Below are 23,856 nucleotides of genomic sequence, written 5' to 3' on the forward strand. Positions count from 1 at the left end.
GGCTCAGTGTCAACAGAGAATAGGGGACTCCAGGGTGTTGGTCTTTGGTCTGAGAAAAAGAGACTGGTTGATAAAATGAAAAGATAAGTAGATAACTCGACATTGAAATTCAAGCTTGGATTTGTCAGGCGAGTAAACACTAGCAGTTTCATCACATCAGAAGTTAAAAGCACAATATTGAGCATTATTATTGTGTATAATTAGTTTTCAGTTTTATTTACACATTTTCATTCTGGTCTCATTCAAGCAGCTGGTGGAATCCAGATGTTGACATCTGTATTTCTTTTTCTGTGAGGCGCCTCGCAACCTTGTTGCAGCTTTTCTCGATTGCTCTGCTGTCCCTGTTTAAATCTCAGAACTCATCAGAGACAGTTTGTACTTTTGTCAGTCAGAACTACAGATTTATCAGCTTCACTGCATTAGTGTTTTCAATCAAATCACTTCAGACCTTTTTTCAGATATGTATGAAAGAGCCTGATAAGTCACACACTGTCAGTAGCAGCACTGAAGCTGTCCTTCCAAAAGCAAATATAAACAACACATTGTAAGAAGAGTTGAAATAAATAGACACACATGAGGGTTTTTTTTATATTTGAATGTGATTTCTTTGTCTTTTTTGGACAATAGTTTGTAAAGCTTTGAGGTGGTTCTGTGAGAAAATCCCAACAGTGTCCGTAATACTCAAACCAGCACGTATATCACCAGCAACCGTGCCGCATGTAAAGTAACTTAAACACCTTTATTCCCTATTCTGATGCTCAGTTTGAACCTCAGCAGGTCATCTTTACCATGTCTTCATTCCTAAATGTGTTGAGTTGCTACCATGTGATTGGCTGATTAGATATTTGCATTAAGGAGCAGTTGAACATGCGTGCCTAATAAAGTAGTGTGGTTTTACTGTACTATACAGTAGCATCGTGTGAGTAATGTTCTCGGTTCTTATGAGGTTTGTTTTCTGACAGAAAAGATAACACAACATGATATGTGTTGAGATTTCACATATCATGTTGCTTTTCTCAGTTTCAGTATTTCTATCATGTAAAATTCACTTAAATCCCTCACATTTTACTTTTGGGTCTGAACACTTCTGAACATTTACTAAAAAAATGAAATGTCTAAACATTAGATACAATCACCCTTAACAGCTTTAGTGTTGATAGTTGGGGGGAAAGGATTGTTAGGGACAGTAACCAATTACCAAACAAATTACTACCCTTTAATTTTTTTTTAAGATTTCACACAATGTCTCTTAACTACTAAATAGTTTGTTTGAATTAAATATATCATAGGTAATAGCTTGGCCACATTGTTTAACATTGTGTGATTCATTTGTCGGTGCAGTAATTGTGTACATATTGAATATCCAAGTGTGTGCCTGTTTAAGCCGTAATCTTCCTAACGGGGCTGGTGAAGAATAATTTAGCCTTGGAATCGTTTGTATGCATTGTGGCTTGTATTGCTCTACAACTGTGAAATAGTGTTACAGATTTAATAGAGGTTGTTGCTTTAGGGTGATTATCTCGGGTTGGTGTTAGCAAACGAGAGAGAGTCGAAGAAAGACAAAAGAAAAGAGAGGGAGACTAACAAGTTGGAAAATGTTTGCTCAATTTTTGCATTTAATAGTATCTAATCAGCTTTGCTTACTGCTATTTCTAATATTAATGTAAATATACTGAGGTTTGTTAATCTAGCTTGCACTGATAATAACGTAGCTGCAAGCTAAATAAAACTGTTATTAGTCTGCACTTTCAGAAAAAGTTGCTAGACATTATAGTTATGCCTGTAGGTTTTTGGAAAGAGGCACATCAGGATGTGATTAAAGTACAGACAAAAGTATTGGATTAACTGTTTAGTAGTTACCGCTGTTTTAACAGTCTCCAATTCTCATTTTAAATAAAAGATTGTTCTTAATAGTTGATGAAAATCCTTTGCAGTCAATGACTGCCTGAAGTCTTGAACCCAAAGACATCACCAAATGCTGTGTTTACTTCCTTGAGATACTCTGCCTTTACTATAGCCCCCTGTTGTTGCTGCTCATTTGTGCATCTGTTCTCTCTGCCTTCAGTTTTGTCCTCAGCAACTAAAAAGCATGCACATGCACAATATACCATTCATTTGCCTGGAGAAAATTATATGTTGCTTTTATATGTGCTTTGGGTCATTATCATTGAAAATCAAATGGAAGTGGCTGAGTGTGAGCAGAGTACAGCCCTATACACTTCAGAATTCATCCTGCAACTTCAGTCGGCAGCCACATCGTCAAACACCTGTGACCACTTTAGCCACCCTTTAAGTTTTCCCTTTCCCTGATTTAAATTTTTTTTTAACATCCTGTCCAAAATGTCTGCTATAACCTTCCTCTGGACATGTCTAAACTACATTAGTCTTGTCACTCTTACATTGTCTCCACACTGCTCAAACTGAGCTGTCCTTCTCTAATCCCTTCTCGTCACTCCTAACACGAATCTTATCATCTTCAACTCTGTCACCTCCAGCTTGGCTGCAGACACCTGACACTTGTCTGCACCCACTACACCCTGCCCGCACTCTTTTCGTCGCCTTTCTTGTGCTGGCCCCAGGTGTTTAAACTTGTCTACCTTTCACCTACCAACTTACATCTTTACCATTTCATCTGCTTTCCTCATATTCACACACATGCCTTCTGTCTTGCTTCTGCTGACCTTCATTCCTCTTCTCTCCAGAGCATACCTCCACCTCTCCAGACTCTCTTCCACCTGCTCCCTACTCTCACTATAGATCACAATATTATTTACAAATATCACAGCCCACGGAGACTCCTGGACAAATTGACCTCATCTGTCAATTTGTCCATCAACAATGCAAACATGAAGGGGCTCAGAACCAATTAATGATTTAATCCCCCCCACCTTGAACCCAATCTCAATCAATCAATCAAGGCTTTATTCGCCACATGCAGGTTGCCCTGCAATGAAATGTGTCCTTCACCCTGCTTCCAGCCAACCCAGGTGGCCTTGCATAGAATGGGAAACTTCTCCGTGATGTAATCCAATGTACGCTCAGAGGTCTTATTCTGAGTATTCACAGCAGCCGTAAGCTTCTCCAAGATCTTAACCATGCTGCACTCAGTCAGCCCATTCTGAGAAGTCGCGCCTACTACTTCATTCATGTCCTGCACCAACCTCACATGCTTTTCTGCATATCCTTGGTAGCTTTGATTTCAAGCTCTAGTCAGCTGATGAAAATCCTTGTCTCCTTCCTTAGTGCCTAGCCTCATGTACAACACGCATTACAAGCTTTTTCCTTTGCCACCTCTCTCTTTGCAGTATAGCTAGCCTCCCAATACTCCTCTCTACTCTCTTCATCTCCCTGACTATCCCACTTTTTTTTAAATTAACTGCTTCCTTTGAATAACTTCCCAGTACTTCCCCATTCCACCACAGATCTCCTCGTCTTCTTTCCTCTGTCCAGAGGATATGAAGACAGTCTCTCAGCAGTTTTTCTCACAACTGCAGCTATACACTTCCATTCATATTGTAACTCTTCCCTGTGCCACCGAGAGCCCATCTCTGCAACATTCTTCGACCTTATCCTCCACCATCTAATCCTTGCCTCTGCCTTCACTCAGTTCCTCTTCTTGATTTGCAAACTACCATTCGATTCTCCCCTGACACCACTTTGCAGTTTCCTATCTCTCCTTCCCACAAGATATAGTCCTCCTGTGTGCAGCTTCTCCCACTCTTATGTCACCTTATGTTCCTCCCTCTTTTTGAAGTATACATTAACCACAGCCATTTTTGCAAAACTCATCAACATCTGTCCTTTCTGCATTTCTCTCCTTAACCTACCCAAGACCTCCTCGTCACCTCTGTTCCCTTCACATGCATGTCCACTCAAGTCTGTTCCTTCATCCAACTTACTCCAGAATTCCTTTCTCTTCTGACATCCACATTGGAGCCTATACAACATCACCACATTCAACATAACCACTTCCTACAATCTGTTCACCTCCACAACACGACTAACGCACTCTTTCTTCAAGATTACTTCCATTTCATTACGTTTCCTTCCTACGGTAGAAAAGTTTGAAGCCATCTTTCATGCTCCTAGCCTTGACTCCCTTCCACCTGGTGTCCTGCACACACAACACATCTAGTTTCTTTCCTATCAGCCAGCTCTAAACCTTAACTAGTTACAGTCTCTACACTTAAATTCCCTATACTCTCATCTCTACATTTATACCTTTTTATTCTTTCTCGTACCCTCTGAATACTCCTTCCAAATCTCCTCTTCCTCTGTCTTCACCTTCATGCAATTCTTCCCATTTATCCAGACTTGGGACCAGCACTAGGAGTACACTGGCTTCTGGCCCCCTTGGGACTGGGTTTAGCCCAACCCTGGATTAAGGTTATCACTCAAAAAATTGTCATTGTTGCATTTGATGTAATTCAGTGTGGAAATACCAGCAAAGGCCCACATTGTACCTCTTTTTTCTGATAAACTACCTTTTTAATTATTTATTTATTGAATTTTATTTTTCTTACTTTTGGTACAGATGATGTGAAAAGCCCTTGACTTGTTGTGTGAATGCAATGTTTTAACTTCCCTTCTCACACACCAAACAAAATGGACAGAATTCAGAATGCTGCTATGTTGAAAGAATGCTTTGTTTCAAAGAAGATTCATCTGTGAAAAGTGTCTCTCACCTCTGTACTTTTCTTCCTTTTATCACTTTGGAGGGACCACTTCAGCCTGTTTCAAAACAGATTAGAGCGGTCAAACAGATGTCACGAGTACTAAACGCTACATAGCAGAAACCATTATTTTGCAGGTGATAACATTGTAAATTATAGGAAGTCAAACTACTATAAAACCTCAGTAAGAGAGTCAAAACAACTTTTGATGCTTTTAGAAATTATAATGTTCTCTAATATGTCTTTTCTATGTGTCTGCCATCGAACTATCTCAACTTAAATGGTAGATAAAGCGAATTTACCTTGGCCAGCCAACACTCATTACTTCTTTTGTCCTTCCTATACAGTGCTACAGTATTTGTCTTGAGTCTCTTCCCACCCACTAAGCGCTCAAGAAGGAGGTAGATGTGATGATTACTTTTCAGCCCATGGTTCATACCTGGATGACACACTAGCAGTGCAGCCACATTCAGTTAAGCTAATGTCCTGTAAAATATTCTATTAATGCACTGCCACTATGCTCATTTTCTCTCTATTTACTCCTAATATTCTCTTTATTCTTTATTTATATCACCCTCTCGTTCAACCCAATCTTTCTTCTCTTCTGCTGTCTTTCTCATTTCCTTTTTCTCTAAATGTTCTTTGTGTTTCTTTTTTTTTCAGGCAATTCCCTCCTTCGTGCACACCCACACACACCGGCGGCTTCATATGGTTCTGCCCGTGTGCTTTAACACGTGGGTCAATTTAATCAGATGCTGCTGTGTGCTGTATTCAGTCTACTATAAAGTGAGGTCACTGTGAAAAGAGTCCATTTGCATTAGATGGTCTGTGGTATCAAATTAGACACAGTTATACAAGGTATAGGCACTATTTCTATCAGGCTTCTTCGCCTGTCTTGGTGAGGGTTTTTTTTTTTTTTTAATTTTTGCTAGAAAGAAGCAGAAAAACCAGCAGAGAGATAGCCAGACGATGGTAAGGAATGAAAGCCCCCTAATGAATTCCATTTTCTATCCCATTTCTCATATAAAGAAACCAATTTCATTAAAGTTCCTCGTTTATATAAAATCAGCAAATCACAGCAAAGCATTTGACATGGTTTCCATGGTAGCACAGAAGGCCATGACCCAATTTTATGTCTGGCAGATCAGATATGAGATCGCTCAGTGCGCGTGTGTTTATGTTGTTGTGTGTGCAGACGGGTGTGTGCACACAGACGAGAAGTTTTCCAGCGAGCAAACACAATCCTGCTTGCTTCTCAACTTTCTAGGGTTCTCTTACACACATGAACATACACACAGTAGTTTGTAGGTGTAGAAGTTTTTGTCGTTTTTTATTCCTTTTTTTGTTTTTATCCATTTTGTCTCTTTTGTGTGGTGCATTGGTCATTTTGTCTTATAAAGTTGAGTTGCGTTGAGCACAGATGAACACAGATGTAATTGTTTACAAACAAAAGCACTTGTTTCTCAAATCTGATAGGCCAGATCAGGTCTGGTTCTCCTAGTATACCCTTGGGTGCTTAAGGCAGCAACAAAATTTACATTGTTGTTTCTGTTACAAAGGTTTTGCTTTTCATTTTATTTTTTTGTACCAACCTGGAGTTACAGAGATCTCCCCTAATCTGGCTTCTCCCCTTGTACTGTACCCGGCTGACCCATGTGACCCTAGGCCCCCGCCAGCATAGCTCTCAGGCTGATTGAACAACACACAAGGGTTGCGATCCTATATGTATGAAAAAATGATGCAACGACAGGGATTTTTATTTCAGATAAGGTACAGGTAGGAGTGGAGACTCATCGCTGTTTATGTTTCCTGTTGGAAATCAAGCTTGGCTGCGGTTGGCACAGATTTAGCATCATTCTGCAGCAGGGAATAGTATTTTCTTTTGATATGTTTGGAAGGAATGGATGTGATGTTAGCAACAGTAGACAGTTGTTTCCAGCCTGGGCACAGTTTGCATAAATATTCTTGTCCATTTGTGCAATAAAAGTGAAAATAATATCTGTACTTCTCAAATGTTAGAGCACTCCATGAGAAAAGGAAATCAGCTGATTGACAAGTCCAAATAAAAAATGGCACATTTATTTTTCAATCCTCCCAGCTTGCATTCTTGAATATCAATATTATAGTTTAATTAGTACAGAAAACAATAAGTTAACCCCATGATTCAATAACTCATAGATCCACTTTCAGTAGCAATAACTTGAAGCATAATTTTCTATAAGATTTTCTCAGTCTTTTCAGTGTTTTGGAGCCACGTTGACTAGACTATAGCAGCACCTTGATCTTTTTCTTTTTCTTTTATAGATTTGCTGCTGTGCTCTGGATTATTATCCTGTTGTCTGACCTAATTTAGGTCAAGCTTTAAGACGGATGGCACATTTCACTCTACGATTATTTCGCGTACAAAGGATTTCGTCGTTGATAACTCCAAGGTGCAAAGGTCCCGTGGCTTAAAAACAAGCGTAAATGGTCATCTGTCCACCGCTGTGTTTAACAGTTGGTATGAAGTATTTGTGCTGATATTTGACATTTTAATTGTTGTGTGTTATTGTCCAATATCTCCATTTTGGTCCCATCTGTTGAAAGAATGTTGTTCCCGAACTCTTGTGGTTTGTTCAGATACAACTTTGCAAACCTAAACAACATCACCATGTTTCTCTTAGAGATATGTCACCTTCTCCTGGTAATCATTCCAAACAAGACATATTTGTTCTTTTTTATTATTTATTTATTTTTATTGTGATACCATGAACATTTAACATGCTAACCAAGGCCTATAGAGCGTGAGCTGTAGCTCTTTGTTTTTCTGAAGTTTTTCTGAGAGTAGCATAGTTTGACCTTGAATTCAATTTGCCGGAACGTCGACTGCAGGAAAGATTGTGGCATTGTGATAATGCACACCTGAATGCTCCAGATCAGCAGACTGTAAAAACTTCTACTTTTATAGAGGTGGTGACATTTGCTCAATTAATCAAGTGCATTTGATTAACAGCACCTGGCTACTATTTACCCTCTTAATTCCTGTGGAAGTGGTAAAGGTGCACTTAGTCTTTTATAGATCTATTTATGGTCATGTGAAAACTTTCTTTGTCATATGACTGAAATTATAAAGTGATTGCTAAATTTAGTAGAGCAATTAAATTTGTTACTGCAATACAGAAATATATAAAGTGATTACGGAAGTGACTTACTTTAGGTTGCATTACAAGCCGCTGTTGCCCTTGTGAACAACGGCATGAGCCTAATGAGGCGTAACTTGCTGTGCACCACTCAGTTTTCGTAACTTCACATATGCGGTCCGGTTGGAGACATGAGTGTAAAAGAAGGTCAATCTTTAGCATCATTTCAGTAATATATCAGTGCAGGAGCTCAGAGAGTCCCAGATTACAGAGATGAAGGTGCTGCAACAGCTTGAAAAGATAAGTTTAGAGAAAAACTAAAAAAGTAAACACAAGAAAAAAGCAAACTGCAATCCTTTAATGCTTGCTACCTGTTTCTTCTATTCGTCAATCAGTGCTCACACAGAATTAGATTTTTCTAAACTGTGGCCCCTATTTATTCAGTGTAGTGATACTCAAGTGCCAATGTAAATTGTCACATGGCCATGATGAATTTGCAGTTGGCAGCAACCAATGCACTAACCACAAACAAGGTTTAAGAGGAAAAGGATGTAGAGGAAGGAGAGAAGGGTGAGAAAGAATAAGAACAAGCCCAGTCATTTCCGTCATTCCAGAATTGCAAGACAGGCACATAAGGGGGTGAAAGGACTGGCATCACATGATTTGCTGTAGCGTGTAATGGTGAATACTTTTTCTTCTGTACATATGGGGGAAAAAAAACAATGCTTGGTTTTGAGCACAAATAAGTCTTTTTTAAGCAGCTGCTAATGTTGCTGACAGTTTACTGCTCAGACAAAAGGATGGGAGGCTTCGAGAAAACCACAGTGATCTTCAGGTTTAGCCCTTCGTTTCAGTGTTATGGAGGTGGTTCATTGAGAGGGTTATCTTAGCCTCCTGAGCAATCAATTTGAAGACACTCTAAAGTTTTTTTTATCTTTCTCTAATGAGCTGCAAAGAAAACTTTAGATCCCTACGCAACTTTAACTGCATTTTTTTCCCGTTGGCCACAAGCAATTATAAAGCAATTTTTACAAGGCTTAGGTGCCTGAAAATAGCACCTAAGCCTTGTACTTGTTGACCTTATATTAAAGTTAGAGATAAACGACGCAAACTTAGTATTTTTAGGTCTTTTTTAACAAGCAAAGTAGTCTGTTCATTTAATGGAACATGAAATGGTAGTGATATGTTAGTACCTGTTGGCCAAAAGATTTTAAATGCTCACACACATATATTGTTTTCTACCACACATGCTCACACCCACTACTCTTTTGGCTAGTTGCAGCTGTGTTGCTGTACAGTTTGTCCATTCTGTTTTTCATCCCTTCATATTTTTCTAACATAATACTTCGATCATCTTGGTAAAATATGCTGTTCTACTGCCAGAAGACCTGTCAGTGTTTGTGGCTGACCTTTCTCATGTGAGCACACTCCTTGGGTTTACTTTTCGAGCTAATAACCACCTTCGTGTAACTGCTCAGCATGATTTCCTGTTGTTTGGGCGAGTTGGACTTGGTTCGTAGCGCAGAGCCCTGGTCGTTATGTACCATCATCTGTTGAAAGGGCAGATGCCAAGTGAGATGTGTTATTAGTCTGGTAATGGGTCACTTGCATTGTGCTGGAGCGGTACAAATGGAGTCAAGCGGATACATTGTGATTCATTTTTTTTATGTAGTTGTTTTTTTCCACTTTTATTTATTTATTTTTAAATTTTTTGCCTCCTCTCTGTTTAAATATTTCCCGTAAACTAAAACAGGTCCTTTATGGTTAACGACATGAGAACATCAGCAAATATAACGAGGAGCACATTAGACAAACGCTCAAGTTATTCATCACAAGTTCACCACTAATACAAACATCCCTGTTTGATTTTCATTGACAGTTTCACCCACAAACAACAAATAACAGCACATTTTGTGACATTTCCAAGTTTATCATTTCTCATGTAATGTGCTTTCTCAGACCTCATGGCTTAATTTTTGTTTTTGCAGATAATATGCCCAGCTTAAATGTCTACAACTCACTGATACCATTTAAATGGTCTTTTCTTCCTGTTCGTACTGTATTTCTCTCTTTGTTTTTGCTTTCCAGTAGTTGTCTAATTCCCAAATTACTTCACCACCCACCGATGATTGTATTAAATTAATCGAGTTTATTTCATTTTGCCATCTGTCTTATTAAAATGTTTACTTTTTAAAAATATTTCGATGTTTTTCTTTAATTAATTCCAGGCTGAGAAAAGCAATTAAATCATTAAAACATTTGTTGTTTTCTTGTTTCTTCCTGAAGTCTGTCTGTTATGTTTTGCGTTCGCAGACATTCTTCAGTATTCCAGGTATAGTTATAGCAGAAGGAAGCAGAGTAGCCCCACTAAATGCCTTTTTCCCCCCTCATGTCGCTCTCTTCCTCTCTGGCTCTGTTATTCTCCACATAATTGCCCTTGACTTTGTCTACATCCGGCATATCATTTCCAGGTATATATTTAATTGAGAACATGAAGAAAAACTGAGGGTTCCGTCTGAATTGTTCCTGCTTCCTTTTCATTTATTAATCATTTTGGACCAAATGGTTTCTCTGTATGTTTCTGTTTAACTCCAGAGGTAATTGAATTCTACTTTTTACATCCTGAAGCTCTGGACGCTGCGTCTGTCTCTCGAGCCAAAGGATTATTAAACCTGCTTTTATTTTATTTCAGGAACATTGTTGGTGGACAACATGCACATCAACGGCGTGGCTGAAGGTCCGGATCGAACCATCTCTCTGTCCCTGAGGGACAACAACGATCGCTGGGTCATTCTTGACCCTTCCAAACAAGCCCTTTACCTAAACAGCACGGGACGGGTTCTGGACAGAGATGTAAGATTTATTCTAGCTTTTCTTCAGTCGCGTTCACTCATTGTGCTGTATGCCAAACTAAAAGTAAAATTGCTGCTTCAGCAAATGCAGTTTTTGCTCCTAGTTTTTCTTTATTTCGATTGACCCCAGGAGACATAAACAATGGAAGTACATTTACATTTCTACAGCTCTTATATATTTATTTTTACATGTTTTTTACTTTAGCCATCATGTGCTGTTGTGAGAAATTTAGCAGGTTTTAGCTCTTTTTGCCTCTGAGTAAACATTCATCATCCTGTTCTAAAGTAATCCAGCGCTTGTTTTTGACTGTGTGATTTGGCACAAAAAGTAAATACAATACACAAAGTCTTTGTGTAGTCCTTTTTTGTAACATCTTTTTTTCCCTCAAGATAAACATAATTGATTTAAAATTGCACATTTAACATTTTAAGAACCTCTTTCTCCTCCTGTGTTTCCTCTTTTCCAGCCCCCCTCGTACATTCACTCCATCGTGGTTCAGGTTCAGTGTACCAATGAGCTGATAGGCACTGTGATTTTACACGAGGTCCGCATCGTTGTTCGAGACCGCAACGACAACGTGCCCCGTTTCCAGCAGCCGAGATACTACGTCGCCGTGAATGAGGTAAAAACCCAGTCGCACACAAAAACGTGCGCCATCTCTGTCTGTGAAGTAAAGCTAAGTCAAAAGAAAGAAATAAAGCAATAAAGCCATTCATTAAACCAACCTGCACAGCTGCTGCTGTTGTGAAAGTATTAATCAAAGTCATCGATTTGAGTTTGAGAGCCGAGTGTGTTTGTAGGGGGGCTGCAGCTCACTCATACATGAATACAACATATCAAGTGTACTGTACACTAAGCCTTTCCACTGCTGCTCTTTCAGTCATGCCCTTTTATATATTCTATAGAGAAAATGCAGCAGTGCACATCGTCTGGCTTTTTGTGTGCGTTTTTGCTGTCATACCAAAGTTGAAGGGCAAGGTAGTGAACAGTAATGAAAAAAAATCTCAGTTCTTGGGCAGCTATATGAGCGATCTATATCTGTTATTCTGGGGTTTCCAAAATAATCTTTATGATGCCAATCCCACAGTTAGTTTGTTCTCCAGAGTCTGTAGAAGCAAAAATATAACTAGAGGAGGTTCAAACTTAAGCTGGACAAGGATACATGTAGCCGGCTGCCAGCACAGTCCTAGCAGTCCCGGTAGAATATCTCATTATACAGTCTTCCACAGCCTGTCCAACTCAATCTGTCTTCTCAGTCTCTCCCTTTCTTTCTCTTGGCCTCTCCTCTGTTTTTGCAGAACACCTCTCCCTCCCTCCCTGGCTCTCACACATATACACACTCACATGCCCCCTCACCACTCCCACCTCTTCATTATGTCACCTTTTCTCAACCTTTCCCACCTTTTCGTTGCCACACTATATAAATTTCTGGTTGTCGCCGATTCTTGTCCCCACCCCATCACCTCCTACGCATTTCCACTTCCTCATTACTCCTACTATAATAGTTTCCTCCATTCACTACCAAGGTTCACAATACAATTAAGAAGATGCACTGTAAAAAAAAATATGATCCCTGTGGAAGGCCAAGATAAATTTATTCTATTTTGCGGTAGTAAGTTAAAAAATGAAAACATTAATTCAGATGTAGGTAGTAATTTAAAAGTAGTAGCACATTTATTGGGATCTGAGTGGAAGTGGGCTCATTAGGTGGTCAGCTATTTTCTAATTCACTTCTATTGGCCCCAGAACTCAGACAAAAGCAGTAAATTTGAAATCAAAAGGCGTTCATCCACTTTCATCTGAAATCTTATAATCTAGTCTTCTTCTTTGCTGTCTATTTCTAAGAAATACTGACTACAAGCAAGTGAGTCAGACTTATAAGACAGACAGATGATATATGGTTATTTATAAGGATGTCTAGGACACAATTTATGAGTTCAGTGAGTATTTTTTCTGAGTACAAGGTGATCACTGTGGCTGATTTCATGAGCTGGCACCGGTGCTTGAGTCTGGAGTTGCTTCATTACAGCTGTATCCAGAAGTGGCAAAGTGACAGCATGAGACATTCTGAAGACCATTGTGAGATCAGTGGGAGGCAAAGATAACCCTGTTGAGGGAAATGATGTAACAAATCACTGGTGCTACAGCTAAATTAAAGTTAATCGCAGATGCTTCCAGTGCTGTCTGGAGATTAAACTTCTGCTTTGACACGTAATCACAGATCCCTTGGCACATGGATCGAAAAATATAGCACAGCGATCCATATATTGGCAAAGTTCGTCTCTTCTACGCACGGTGGCAAGTGTGCCTCTTCCACCCTAAAAATTTCTCTTAGAAAAATGAAATCAAAATGAATGGCGTTCTTTTTGAATGCCTTATCTGTTCTCTGTATGAAAGCAAGCTATCTTTTTCTGACTGTGACATTGAATTTAAAGGAAAATACTGGCTCACAGATCAGTGAGTTTTTGTAAACAACTGCAACAACAAGCTATTTTACAGTATTGTACAAAAATCTTTAGCTGCCACTCTTTATTTAAATATTTTGGTGGGATAATGGGAAGTACATGTAGTTATTTACTGAAACATGCAAACATGCAGTGCATAAGTACACAGTATATGAGGACGATGAGTTTAAAGGAGCTTTAAGGTGAATATTTAGTATGACCACCTTTATTTTTCAACAAGTCTGAACTCGATTAGAGAAGCTTTTTTGTCATTTCTTAGTCTTAGTCCTCAGGAATAGTTCTCCGGGCATCTTGAGGGACATTCAGAGCTCTTCTTTGGATGTTGGCTGCCTTTTGTCCTGTTCTCTGTCAAGATGATCCACACTGCTGCAATAATGTTGTTGTCCGAGCATCTCTCAGGTCCTGTGTCAGGTCTTTTTTCCCCCCGTTTCTGTATTTTCCTATTTCTCAAGGACATGACTTTCAGATGCTGCTTATCTGCATGACTTTTTTAAGCCTGTCACGTCTTCTTTTGTCTTCCATTAGTCCAGTTTGCTCAGTCTTTTTTAAGGACACTGCACACCATGTGAAGATACCACCATGACAAGTTTTAAACAATTTGGGAATCCTGTTGGTGGTGAAAAATCCTATTTTATGTTTGTCAAACTGTTTCTCTTTGGCAATTTTTCAAGCCTGATTTGACCCTGATTTGACATATGGCAATGTCATGCCATATACTTACTAAATAAAATATATTAAGTTTTGATAATGTAATATATTACTCAGATGGATGTTTAGTAAATAAGAGTCTCCATGATGCTGCTCTCCCATGTTTAAGGGGATTTGTCCAGCTTTGCTCTCAGTAAATGAGCATAAGCAAGGCACCAGTTTGCGCAGTCAGCTTTGTCCTATAAATCAATTAAAACTTGTAATATGCTTAAAAACAATTTGAACACTGGTGCAAGTTAATGTAGTTTCTCTCTGGATTTGAAACAACGGATTTTGACTGTGAGTCTTGTGAGCATCAGTTTGTGATTCTTAGTTTATGATAACTTTTTCTTTTTTTGTGTAATTATTGATTAACATTTTGATTTGTGTGGCTTTCCCTTTGCTACCATACGTGCAGGTATTTGAGTTTGTGTATGTGTCTCTTCTGATAGACTTGAACTGGATCTCACTGTGTTTTAACCGATCCAGGGACTGCAGATGGAAATGAGCTCGTACCTAAATGTGCTACAAAGCATATTTTCTCTTTTTGTTCATCTAAATTGAAATAAATAAACAAACAAACAAACAAACAGCACAGTGTTGGTTGTTGCACTAAAGGTGTATAGAGAAAAATATTAAAACTCTCTTTTTCTGTTGTGTTTTCAGCTGACTCCAGTTGGAACGACTATCTTTTCTGGTTTCTCAGGAAACAATGGAGCAACAGACATTGATGACGGTCCCAATGGACAGATAGAGTACACCATCCAGTACAATCCGAGAGACCCGGTAGGTCATCCACTTGCCCACTGATCTCTGTCAACATGGTGTAGCATGGGTATATGTTCACTAGAGACCAAGCAGCAAAGCTGCATAAGCAGTTTTAGTGCTTCTGCCTCTTTATTCTTCCTCTTTCTTCTCTTTGACAATAGAGTATAAAGCAGTACTGATTTAAATTTTGATTGAGATCACAGTTGAGCACTGTTTACTTTTTCTTCTTGCCAAAACCGATCTTAGAAATCATATTTTTTAACAATCTGCTCCAGCTTCTAAAAACAAGTTACAAATTGGTTTCCTAATGCACACCAGCAAAATTAAGCAAAAGACAACCAACATCCAGAAAGGAGCACTTACAATTCCCTATTTACATCTTTATATAAAATATACATTATAGTAACATTAATGTAATAAACAATAAAAAAAAAAAATTAGAAATTTTCATTTGATGCTCAAAAACAGTAGCCTATTACATTAGATTCTCCTTGTGCTTTACTTTCATCTCAGCCATAATTAATGTTAAAGGCTGTTTGGAGTAAATTACTTTTCACCGTCTCAGGGTTTAACTGAGCTACCTGAGTTCAGTAGCAGACTGACGAAAGGCATTTACTGTTCTAAGATTAGTGATCATTGCTAAAGACTGCACAATTAATCTTCTTCATAAAGTCAGCTGTAGCACCGTTTCTTATCTCTTTAAATGTTCACATCAGTGTTAATTTTGACACCAAATTTGTTTTAAGGAGTCTTTTGACTTAAACATCATTTAGTTTTAGTTAAAATTTAGGCATCTAAATTCTTTTATTTTTAGTCTACTTTCATTCGAAGTTGATTTAATTGACCGAAAGGTTTTGTGTAAAAGTTTCTCTGTGCCAGTGAGAGCTGCTAAATGTGTCAGTAGAGGATGTCAACTCATCTCCTCCTTGTGTGTTGACATTTTGTTACGTTTTCATGAGAAACAGGGAGCTCATACCTAGGGCTGGGCGACATAATCATGAGTTTGTCCACGTAAGATGGTTAAAATGGCTTTATCGTAACCACTGAGTATGAATTGACATGTAAATATTGAGCAGTCGCCATGAGTTTTTCTTTTATCCTACGCACTGCGAATGCATCATTAATTCCGCCATCCCAGAAAATTTTCTACCTGACACAATGCTGAGCATGCGTGTTTATCTACTACCAGTAAAATATGGTGACAGGAGGAGTTTCGGGCAAGCGAGACTCGCTGGATTTTACATGGAGCTTGCAGAACAAGATGCAGTAATTTGAGCAGTTTGCAAAATATGCCGCAAAACTATTGCCGCAAAAGGTAGCACTAGCATGAAATATTCCGCCAGCTGAAAGTGCAAAATTAAGACTTTTAAACTCTGCATTAATTATTTTACAATTTTTATATGTTATAAGCACAGAAGAGCACCTTTTTAATTTGAATTGTTTTATTTTGTGTCGTCAATTCTTGCTTCATGTACTTTTTTGTTGCTATTATCTTTTTTTTGTTGAAGGCCTAGTGTTGACCACAGAAAGAGACTTACTGTGACAGTAACCTCTGTGTCAACTGATGGTTAAAATGGTTTAAATAAAACATTTCAATTCATTCAGATTTTTGTTGTTGTTGTTGTTTTCAAAATGGAAAAATAATGAATAGTTAATTTGGATTTAAACATTTGGTGATATATTGTGTATTATGATATAGCCCCCCAAAAAATATCACAATATCAGATTTTCCTCAAATCTCCCAGCCCTACTCCTACCCTGTTTGTTGTAGACAGATCAAACTGTAGTGCACTTAGTGCACAAGAAGATTCTTCTGATTGGATGACTTCTGAATGCATCCTGCCTCACTATAAAACTTAATTAATTCTGATTTGAACTTGTCTCTCCATAACATTGTCATCTCATTTTTGTCCTCACACATTTATTTAATTGTCTTGTCTTCATCAGAAAAAAGGTCTTTGACACAAACTAGTCAAAGAAATTAACACTTGTTCACATTAAGCTTTAGTAGAAACACTGAGATGTTATCTGTGCAGTTGAGAAATGTTGATGCTGAATCTCAGCTCCTTTGAATAAATTCTTTATTTCTGTTTTTTGTTTTAGCAAATTGTTGTCAGTACTGTGTCTTCTTCTGGTTTATTTTTCTTTGAATGTCACCTATTTTATAACCATACTAGTCTTTATTTTTTTCTCTCATCATAATAATTCTAATGAATTATTTTAAATATAGATTGCATGAATTTATTTTTTTTTAAGTTTTGTATCATGTCAAGAAATCTAAAATATATTTATACTGAAATTGCACAGTCAGGTTCATTGCTTAAACCAAACAAGTGTAATGCATGCCTTGTCAAAACTGTATTGAAAGAGAAAGAGTGAATGGCCGACCCTGGCTGCGACTCACTCTTGATGTGTGTAATGTATCTGTTTGTCTTTCAGACAGCTAACAGAACCTTTGACATCCCGCTGACACTGTTTGGCTCTGTAGTTCTCAGAGAAAGACTCAACTATGAGGATATAACAAGATACCTAGTCATCATACAAGCTAATGTAAGTTTTTTTCAACATTTCTATTTGTGTATTATTATGTAGCACTGTGTTAGGTTGGTTTTTTTAATCATATATTAAGTTAAAGTTCTTGAAGGGAACACCTTTCATGTGGACCTGTCATAAAGAATGGCTGAAGAAAATCAGCCATCTCTCATGGGTAGGCGTGTAGACTGCTGCCTGGAGTGTTGTTTTATGTAAATTTGTATTATCATGGCAACATTAATGTTATGCAGCTTTTCTCACTATTTCTGTATTGTTGTGTGAGCCTTAAGGGATCTCTTAGAGCACCCCTAATTATCACTAATGTCTCTGTTAGCCTAATTGTTTTCCTTTTATTTCTGAGCTCTGTGTATGTTTTATTTATAAAGGTGGCTTATAGTGATTTTCACTCAATAAGCAAAGCACAGTTATGGAAAATTGTAGTTGAAGTTTGAATTGTTTGTGTGAGCTGATGGTGCCAAAAAAGTTTTTTTTTTTATTGTGTCAAGAAAACCTTGCGTTCAAAAGCAGTTCTTGAGAAAGTATTCTGCAAAATATTCATATGTCTCAAGGCCCTGAAAGCACTATGGAGAGTCAGTAGTACACTGTAAGACTAATGTGTTTCTGGCTGCTAAACAAGGTGACATATCTGTTTGTCTGAATACAGTATTAAGAGTGTTTTGAGTAGCTTTGAAATTACTGTATATAAATTCCTAACAAAAGTTTAAGCTTAACTGAACCCATACAACCACAAAATAGAAAAGAAAAAAAAATCCCTGGGAACATGGCTGACCATTTAAGCTGTACATATATTGCAGATAAAGTATATACACCTTGTGTGAAAACCTGTGGTCCGGTACGCAACGACTCACGGACTGGTACCAGTCCATGGCCCGCGGATTAGGGACCGCTGTTTTAGAGTCTGTGGTTTCAGTCTTTATGTTAAACTTGCTAACTGTGTCCACGTCATAGACTGTCCTCCTAGCTTATTCTCTGAGTCTGAAAACTGATTTGTCTTAAAACTGCATTATTGTTAATGGCCTCTAGTAGTAAAAAGACTTCAGGTTGTAAAGAAGTCTGTAGAAAGATGAGCCTCAGCTCTTTTGATCTGTAAACACTTTCCTGATGACTTCATGGCCTCAATTCCTTGAACTGTGAAATGAAACCTCGGTTTCAGTTCATGTTAAATAACACATGAAGTTCGTTTTGCAAAGTATGTTCGTTATTAGAGTCACAATAGACAATTATCCAGGGGTATAGTCAAGACTCGTCATTAGCCGATGACTGCACAGTGCTCTCAGTTTTAATTTTAGATCCATCTCTCTCTTGTCTTGTCCAGTTTCAAAACACCAAGATAGTGTTGGCAGAATTGCTTGTCATGAGTCACTGCGTGATGTCACAGCTTCTCGTCAAGCATAGCTTACAGTAATGAAGCCAGCAGGGGAAAACTCCTCTGTGAACTTGATGGAAATCTACTATTTTTTTATGATTTTTTTCAGTCTTTAAACTATATATAATCAGAGTTTAATTATTTCATATTTGTGTTTTCTGATTTCTCTTTTTAGATGGTGTCTTCAATCTTGCTCATTAAAGATGTTTCAGAAACTTTTTTTTTTTAGTTTTGAGGAGATCATTTCTTGGCAGAGGCCCCGGTTTCTTTCTTTTACTGTCGAGTAATTGGGAATATAATGTATTGCAATGATTTGATGTGATTAAGTAATATTAAAATGGGAACTTTGAGGAAACCTAATTAAGGGTTTATACCTGATATCTTGATTGTCTAGTGCTTAAGTTGTGCTACTTAGAAGAGTTTAATGGCAGAAAGCAGCTTTATCTGAACAGGATTTGAGAGTGCTCCCTCATATGCATACATAAAATGTGAAGCTGATGGAAATCTAGATGACTCACACATTGAATAGCAGATAATATCTCGTGGGTTTCTTCCTGTAAGTAAGATGTGGTGATCGCACCGACTGTTGAGTAGTTGAGGAGTTTAGTTAGTAGCCTTATTTGGCTATTTCTTGCGTTTTATCTTTTTTTTTTTCAACTGGACGGCAGATGAAAAGTAGATGTAAATATTAGAATTTAAATTGTAGAGAATAAAGATAATAAATTATCTAAGTAGACGGAAATGTTTGTGAGAATGCTTACTATCAGTCTCTCAGTAGGACTGTGTTTTTTGGGATTTACTTATTTGTATTTTTAAATGAGGCTTTCAATGAAACCCAGCTTAGGGTTTACTGGCGTTCTATTGAGTTACAAGTCATTTGAACACATCTATTTTTCAATTTGTCTGTACCAAGGTCATACATTCTAGTGTTTCTTGTTTCAAAAGCTTCAAACCTTTCCACAATAGTAACATTCTCACTGAAAAGTAATTTTAAGATTCAGTTTTTGTCTTTGAGTTCAATGTCATCAACCACCATGTGAATTGGTCAATTGAAAAGAATGTATTTGTTTAAACACCTCTTACATATATCCTTCTATTTTTAAATTAATACCTATATGATAATTATATTACCTGCAGAATATTTCCGAGTTCTAGAGTTTTAAACTACATTATTTAATTAACTTTTACCAAAAAAAATTTAAATTTATGTGACTCCTCAGAGAGACATAAACAAAACGAAATCAACCTGTAATTCCAACACGTGGGAGTTTTTGACTTTGTACAGAATACCAAATTCTGTTGTATCAATGTCATTTAGTTAGAAAATAATCAAAGCAAAATCTTCAAAACATTTTCACTGTAATTAACTGTAATCCCATAATAACCAGAAAGCATGTCATGAAATGCAGCAATGCTGTTTCATTTTTATGCAATCTTACAAAAAAAGGAAAAGGTGGGTTAGCAGTGCTACAACTTAGTCCAGCCAGTGGACCAATAAACAATTTTATTCATGCTACCAAAATATGAATAAAAAGTTTGGTTTTCAGTATTTCATTGATATGATTTTTTTCTACTACTACTACTCGGGTATCTTGAAAGGCGCTATACAAATCTAAGTTAAAATTATTATTATTAACTGTTATTATTTTCTCTTCTTAATTTTACATGGGTGAGACCAAATGTTGGAACTTAATTTATCCTTAGCATATATTTGCATTTAAGAAATGAGAAAACAGGCTTCTTTTTTGTCTAATAAAAATGTTAATGCCTTGCAAGGCTGAAACACCTGAAAGATGTTGAACATCATTTCCTGTGTATAGTTTTGAATATTTTCAGTGAATCATACAGGAGCAGATGGGAGTGGGAGCAGTGCATGCTATACTTCCATATTTGTTATTCTACTTTACTGGAATTTATGTAATATGTTGCTGAATGTGTATTTTTGTGACATTTTGGTCACCAAAGAGATTCATGAAATACAGGGTGGGCCATTTATATGGATACACCGTAATAACATGGGAATGGTTGGTGATATTAAAGTCCTGTTTGTGGCACATTAGTATATGTGAGGGGGCAAACTCCTCCAGATGGGTGGTGACCAAATTGGCCATTTAGAAGTCGGCCATCTTGGATACAACTTTTGCTTTTCTAATAGGAAGAGGGAAATGTGACACATCAAATGTATTAGTAATGTCACAAGAAAAACAATGGTGTGCTTGGTTTCAACGTAACTTTATTCTTTCATGAGTTATTTACAAGTTTCTGACCACTTATAAAATGTGTTCAATGTTCTGCCCATTGTGTTGAATTGTCAATGCAACCCTCTTCTCCCACTCTTCACACACTGATAGCAACACCGCAGGAGAAATGCCAGCACAGGCATCCAGTATCCGTAGTTTCAGGTGCTGCACATCTCGTATCTTCACACCATAGACAATTGCCTTCAGATGACTCCAAAGATAAAAGTCTAAGGGGGTCAGATCGGGAGACCTTGGGGGCCATTCAACTGGCCCACGACGACCAATCCACTATCCAGGAAACTGTTCATCTAGGAATGCTCGGACCTGGCACCCATAATGTGGTGGTATATATACCACACCAAACCATCACTTTTGTTGTTCCAAGAGTCTTGGAGGGATCCATCCAATGTGGGTTAGTGTCAGACCAATAGCGGTGGTTTTGTTCACTTCACCATTCACATAAAAGTTTGCCTCATGACTGAACAAAATCTTCTGCATGAACTGAGGGTCCTGTTCCAATTTTTGTTTTGCCCATTCTGCAAATTCTGTGCGCCGATCTGGGTCATCCTCGTTGAGATGCTGCAGTAGCTGGAGTTTGTAAGGGTGCCATTTGTGAGTAGCTAATATCCGCCGAAGGGATGTTTGACTAATGCCACTCTCCAGTGACATGCAGCGAGTGCTACACTGTGGGCTCTTGCTGAATGAAGCTAGGACAGCCACTGATGTTTCTTCATTAGTGACAGTTTTCTTGCATCCACATTTTGGCAAATCCAACACTGAACCAGTTTCACGAAACTTAGCAAGCAGTTTGCTGACTGCAGCATGGGAGATGGGTGGTCTCGTAGGGTGTCTTTCATTGAAATCTGCTGCAATGACCCGGTTACTGCGTTCACCCGATATCAACACAATTTCGATCCGCTCCTCACGTGTTAACCTCTTCGACATGTCAATAATAATAATAATAATAATAATGGATTGGATTTATATAGTGCTTTTCAAGGCACCCAAAGCGCTTTACAATGCCACTATTCATTCACACACTGGTGGAGGCAAGCTACAGTTGTAGCCACAGCTGCCCTGGGGCAGACTGACAGAAGCTAGGCTGCCATATCGCGCCATCGGCCCCTCTGGCCAACACCAGTAGGCAGTAGGGTAAAGTTTCTTGCCCAAGGACACAACGACCAGGACAGAGAGCCCGGGGATCGAACCGGCGACCTTCCGGTTATAGATACGCTTCCCAACCCCCTGAGCCACGGTCGCCCCAATGTCAATGGCTGTGAACAAAGAGAAACTTGTAAATAACTCATGAAAGAATAAAGTTACGTTGAAACCAAGCACACCATTGTTTTTCTTGTGACATTACCAATAAGTTTGATGTGTCACATGGCTCTCTTCCTATTGGAAAAACAAAAGTTGTATCCAAGATGGCCGACTTCTAAATGGCCACCATGGTCACCACCCGTCTTGAGGAGTTTGCCCCCTCACATATACTAATGTGCCACAAACAGGACTTTAATATCACCAACCATTCCCATGTTATTACGATGTATCCATATAAATGGCCCACCCTGTAGATTACAGTATGGTGTATACACTTGCTACATGAACATGAATGCTGTGCATTAGATATAGAATATATCAGATAAAAACCAGCCTTTCTGTATTATTACATGTTTTTCTTGATCATATCCTGATCGCTTTTCATTCAAGACACAAAGATAAATGTAGCCACATAATTATGCATTATCACCAAAAAAATCTGTCTGTCTGTCTAGGATCGAGCCCCTAATCCAAGTGACCGTCGAACAGCCACCACCACACTAACTGTGGATGTACTGGACGGTGATGATTTGGGTCCAATGTTTCTACCATGTACGCTTGTGGGAAATACCCGTGATTGTAGTCCCATCACGTATAAGGCTAATGTGCTTGAGCTGACCGAGCCGGTAAGTTTGTGTTTGTTCTGTACTTTGTTGTATTTGTGTGTACTGTGTGTACTTAGCTTTAAATTTTTGTAGCAATGTCCATTTGTGGATCACTTACTGTCTTCAGTGGACAATGATAACATGTATACACTCGCCGCCACTTTATTAAGTACACTGGTTCAGCTACTCATAACACAACACCAGCCAATCATATGGCAGTAACTCAATGCATTTAGGCATATAGACATTGTCAAGACAACCTGGTCAAGTTTGAACAGCAGCAGAATGGGGAAGACAGAGCATTGTTGATGCCAGTCGGGCTAGTCTTAGTATTTCAGAAACTGCTAATCTCCTGGGATTTTTCTGAATTACCATTTTTTGATTTAGGTAATATCATACAGAGTTACTTTAGTTACAACCTTTTAGTTCCCTAATTTCCAGTAAAATGAAAATGGCAGATTGCAGATGGTTTAGAAACTTAGGGGAAACTGAAATTATTAACCACAGGGTATATTGATAGACTGTGTCACTATGGATATCTTCACTTTCTTGTCTTCGAGCTTTCAAATCAAGGTCTAATGCCAATTCAAGCCAAATGTATTTACTCACTTTGGCATTTAAAATGTAGCTCGTTTTGCTGTAAACTACAGACTATGTAATTAGAATAGGGGCTAAATTTTTTTGTACGCTCTAAAAAAACCATGCTATTTCATTCTGTATGTTAACTCCTGCAGAACCCATTGTAAGTTTTTCATAAGGAATTAGAGCCATTTGAAAAGGAACCCTGATATTTTAATAATAAGACCTTGTCAAGCAATATCTGCTGGGAGTTACAATTTGCATAAAAAAAGGATTTTACTGTGTTTATACAAATGACTAATGAGCATCATTGTATACAGGGAATGTCTTGGTTTTATATTTTTGAAATACAAGTAGGTATTGTTTTCCTTCAATTATGGCAAAATTGTATGGCGGATGAAACTGCTGTCCTAAAATATGTCATGTGTGGCCATCAAAGAGTTCTTGACATTCAAAGTTTGTCTTTTATAGATCCGGCTGTTACTCTCTTTTGTATGAACAAGTGTTTCAGGGCAGATTCTGCAACACTGTAGCCCATATTTATGCTTACACAGCTGTATGTACTTTTGCATTTGTATCTGTGGCATTTAGCTGATGCTATTGTCTGGAGAAACTCAGAGTACAACTT

The 23,856-nt window shown here is 38.1% G+C and overlaps 1 protein-coding gene across 1 annotated transcript in view; it reads left to right on the plus strand.

Moving 5' to 3' along the window:
- The window catches only part of LOC102200715 (protocadherin-15-like), a 219,770-nt gene that overhangs the window by 46,267 nt on the left and 149,647 nt on the right, over positions 1-23,856 (plus strand). The window contains exons 5-9 of the mRNA XM_005747367.1: positions 10,485-10,645; positions 11,112-11,267; positions 14,464-14,583; positions 17,005-17,115; positions 22,500-22,670. Coding sequence (XP_005747424.1) covers positions 10,485-10,645; positions 11,112-11,267; positions 14,464-14,583; positions 17,005-17,115; positions 22,500-22,670 — 719 coding nt within the window. The remainder of the gene's footprint in view (positions 1-10,484; positions 10,646-11,111; positions 11,268-14,463; positions 14,584-17,004; positions 17,116-22,499; positions 22,671-23,856) is intronic.

The sequence above is a fragment of the Pundamilia nyererei genome, unplaced genomic scaffold (genome assembly GCF_000239375.1).
Source record: "Pundamilia nyererei isolate P.nyererei 1_Seehausen unplaced genomic scaffold, PunNye1.0 scaffold00196, whole genome shotgun sequence".
Lineage (NCBI taxonomy): Eukaryota > Metazoa > Chordata > Actinopteri > Cichliformes > Cichlidae > Pundamilia > Pundamilia nyererei.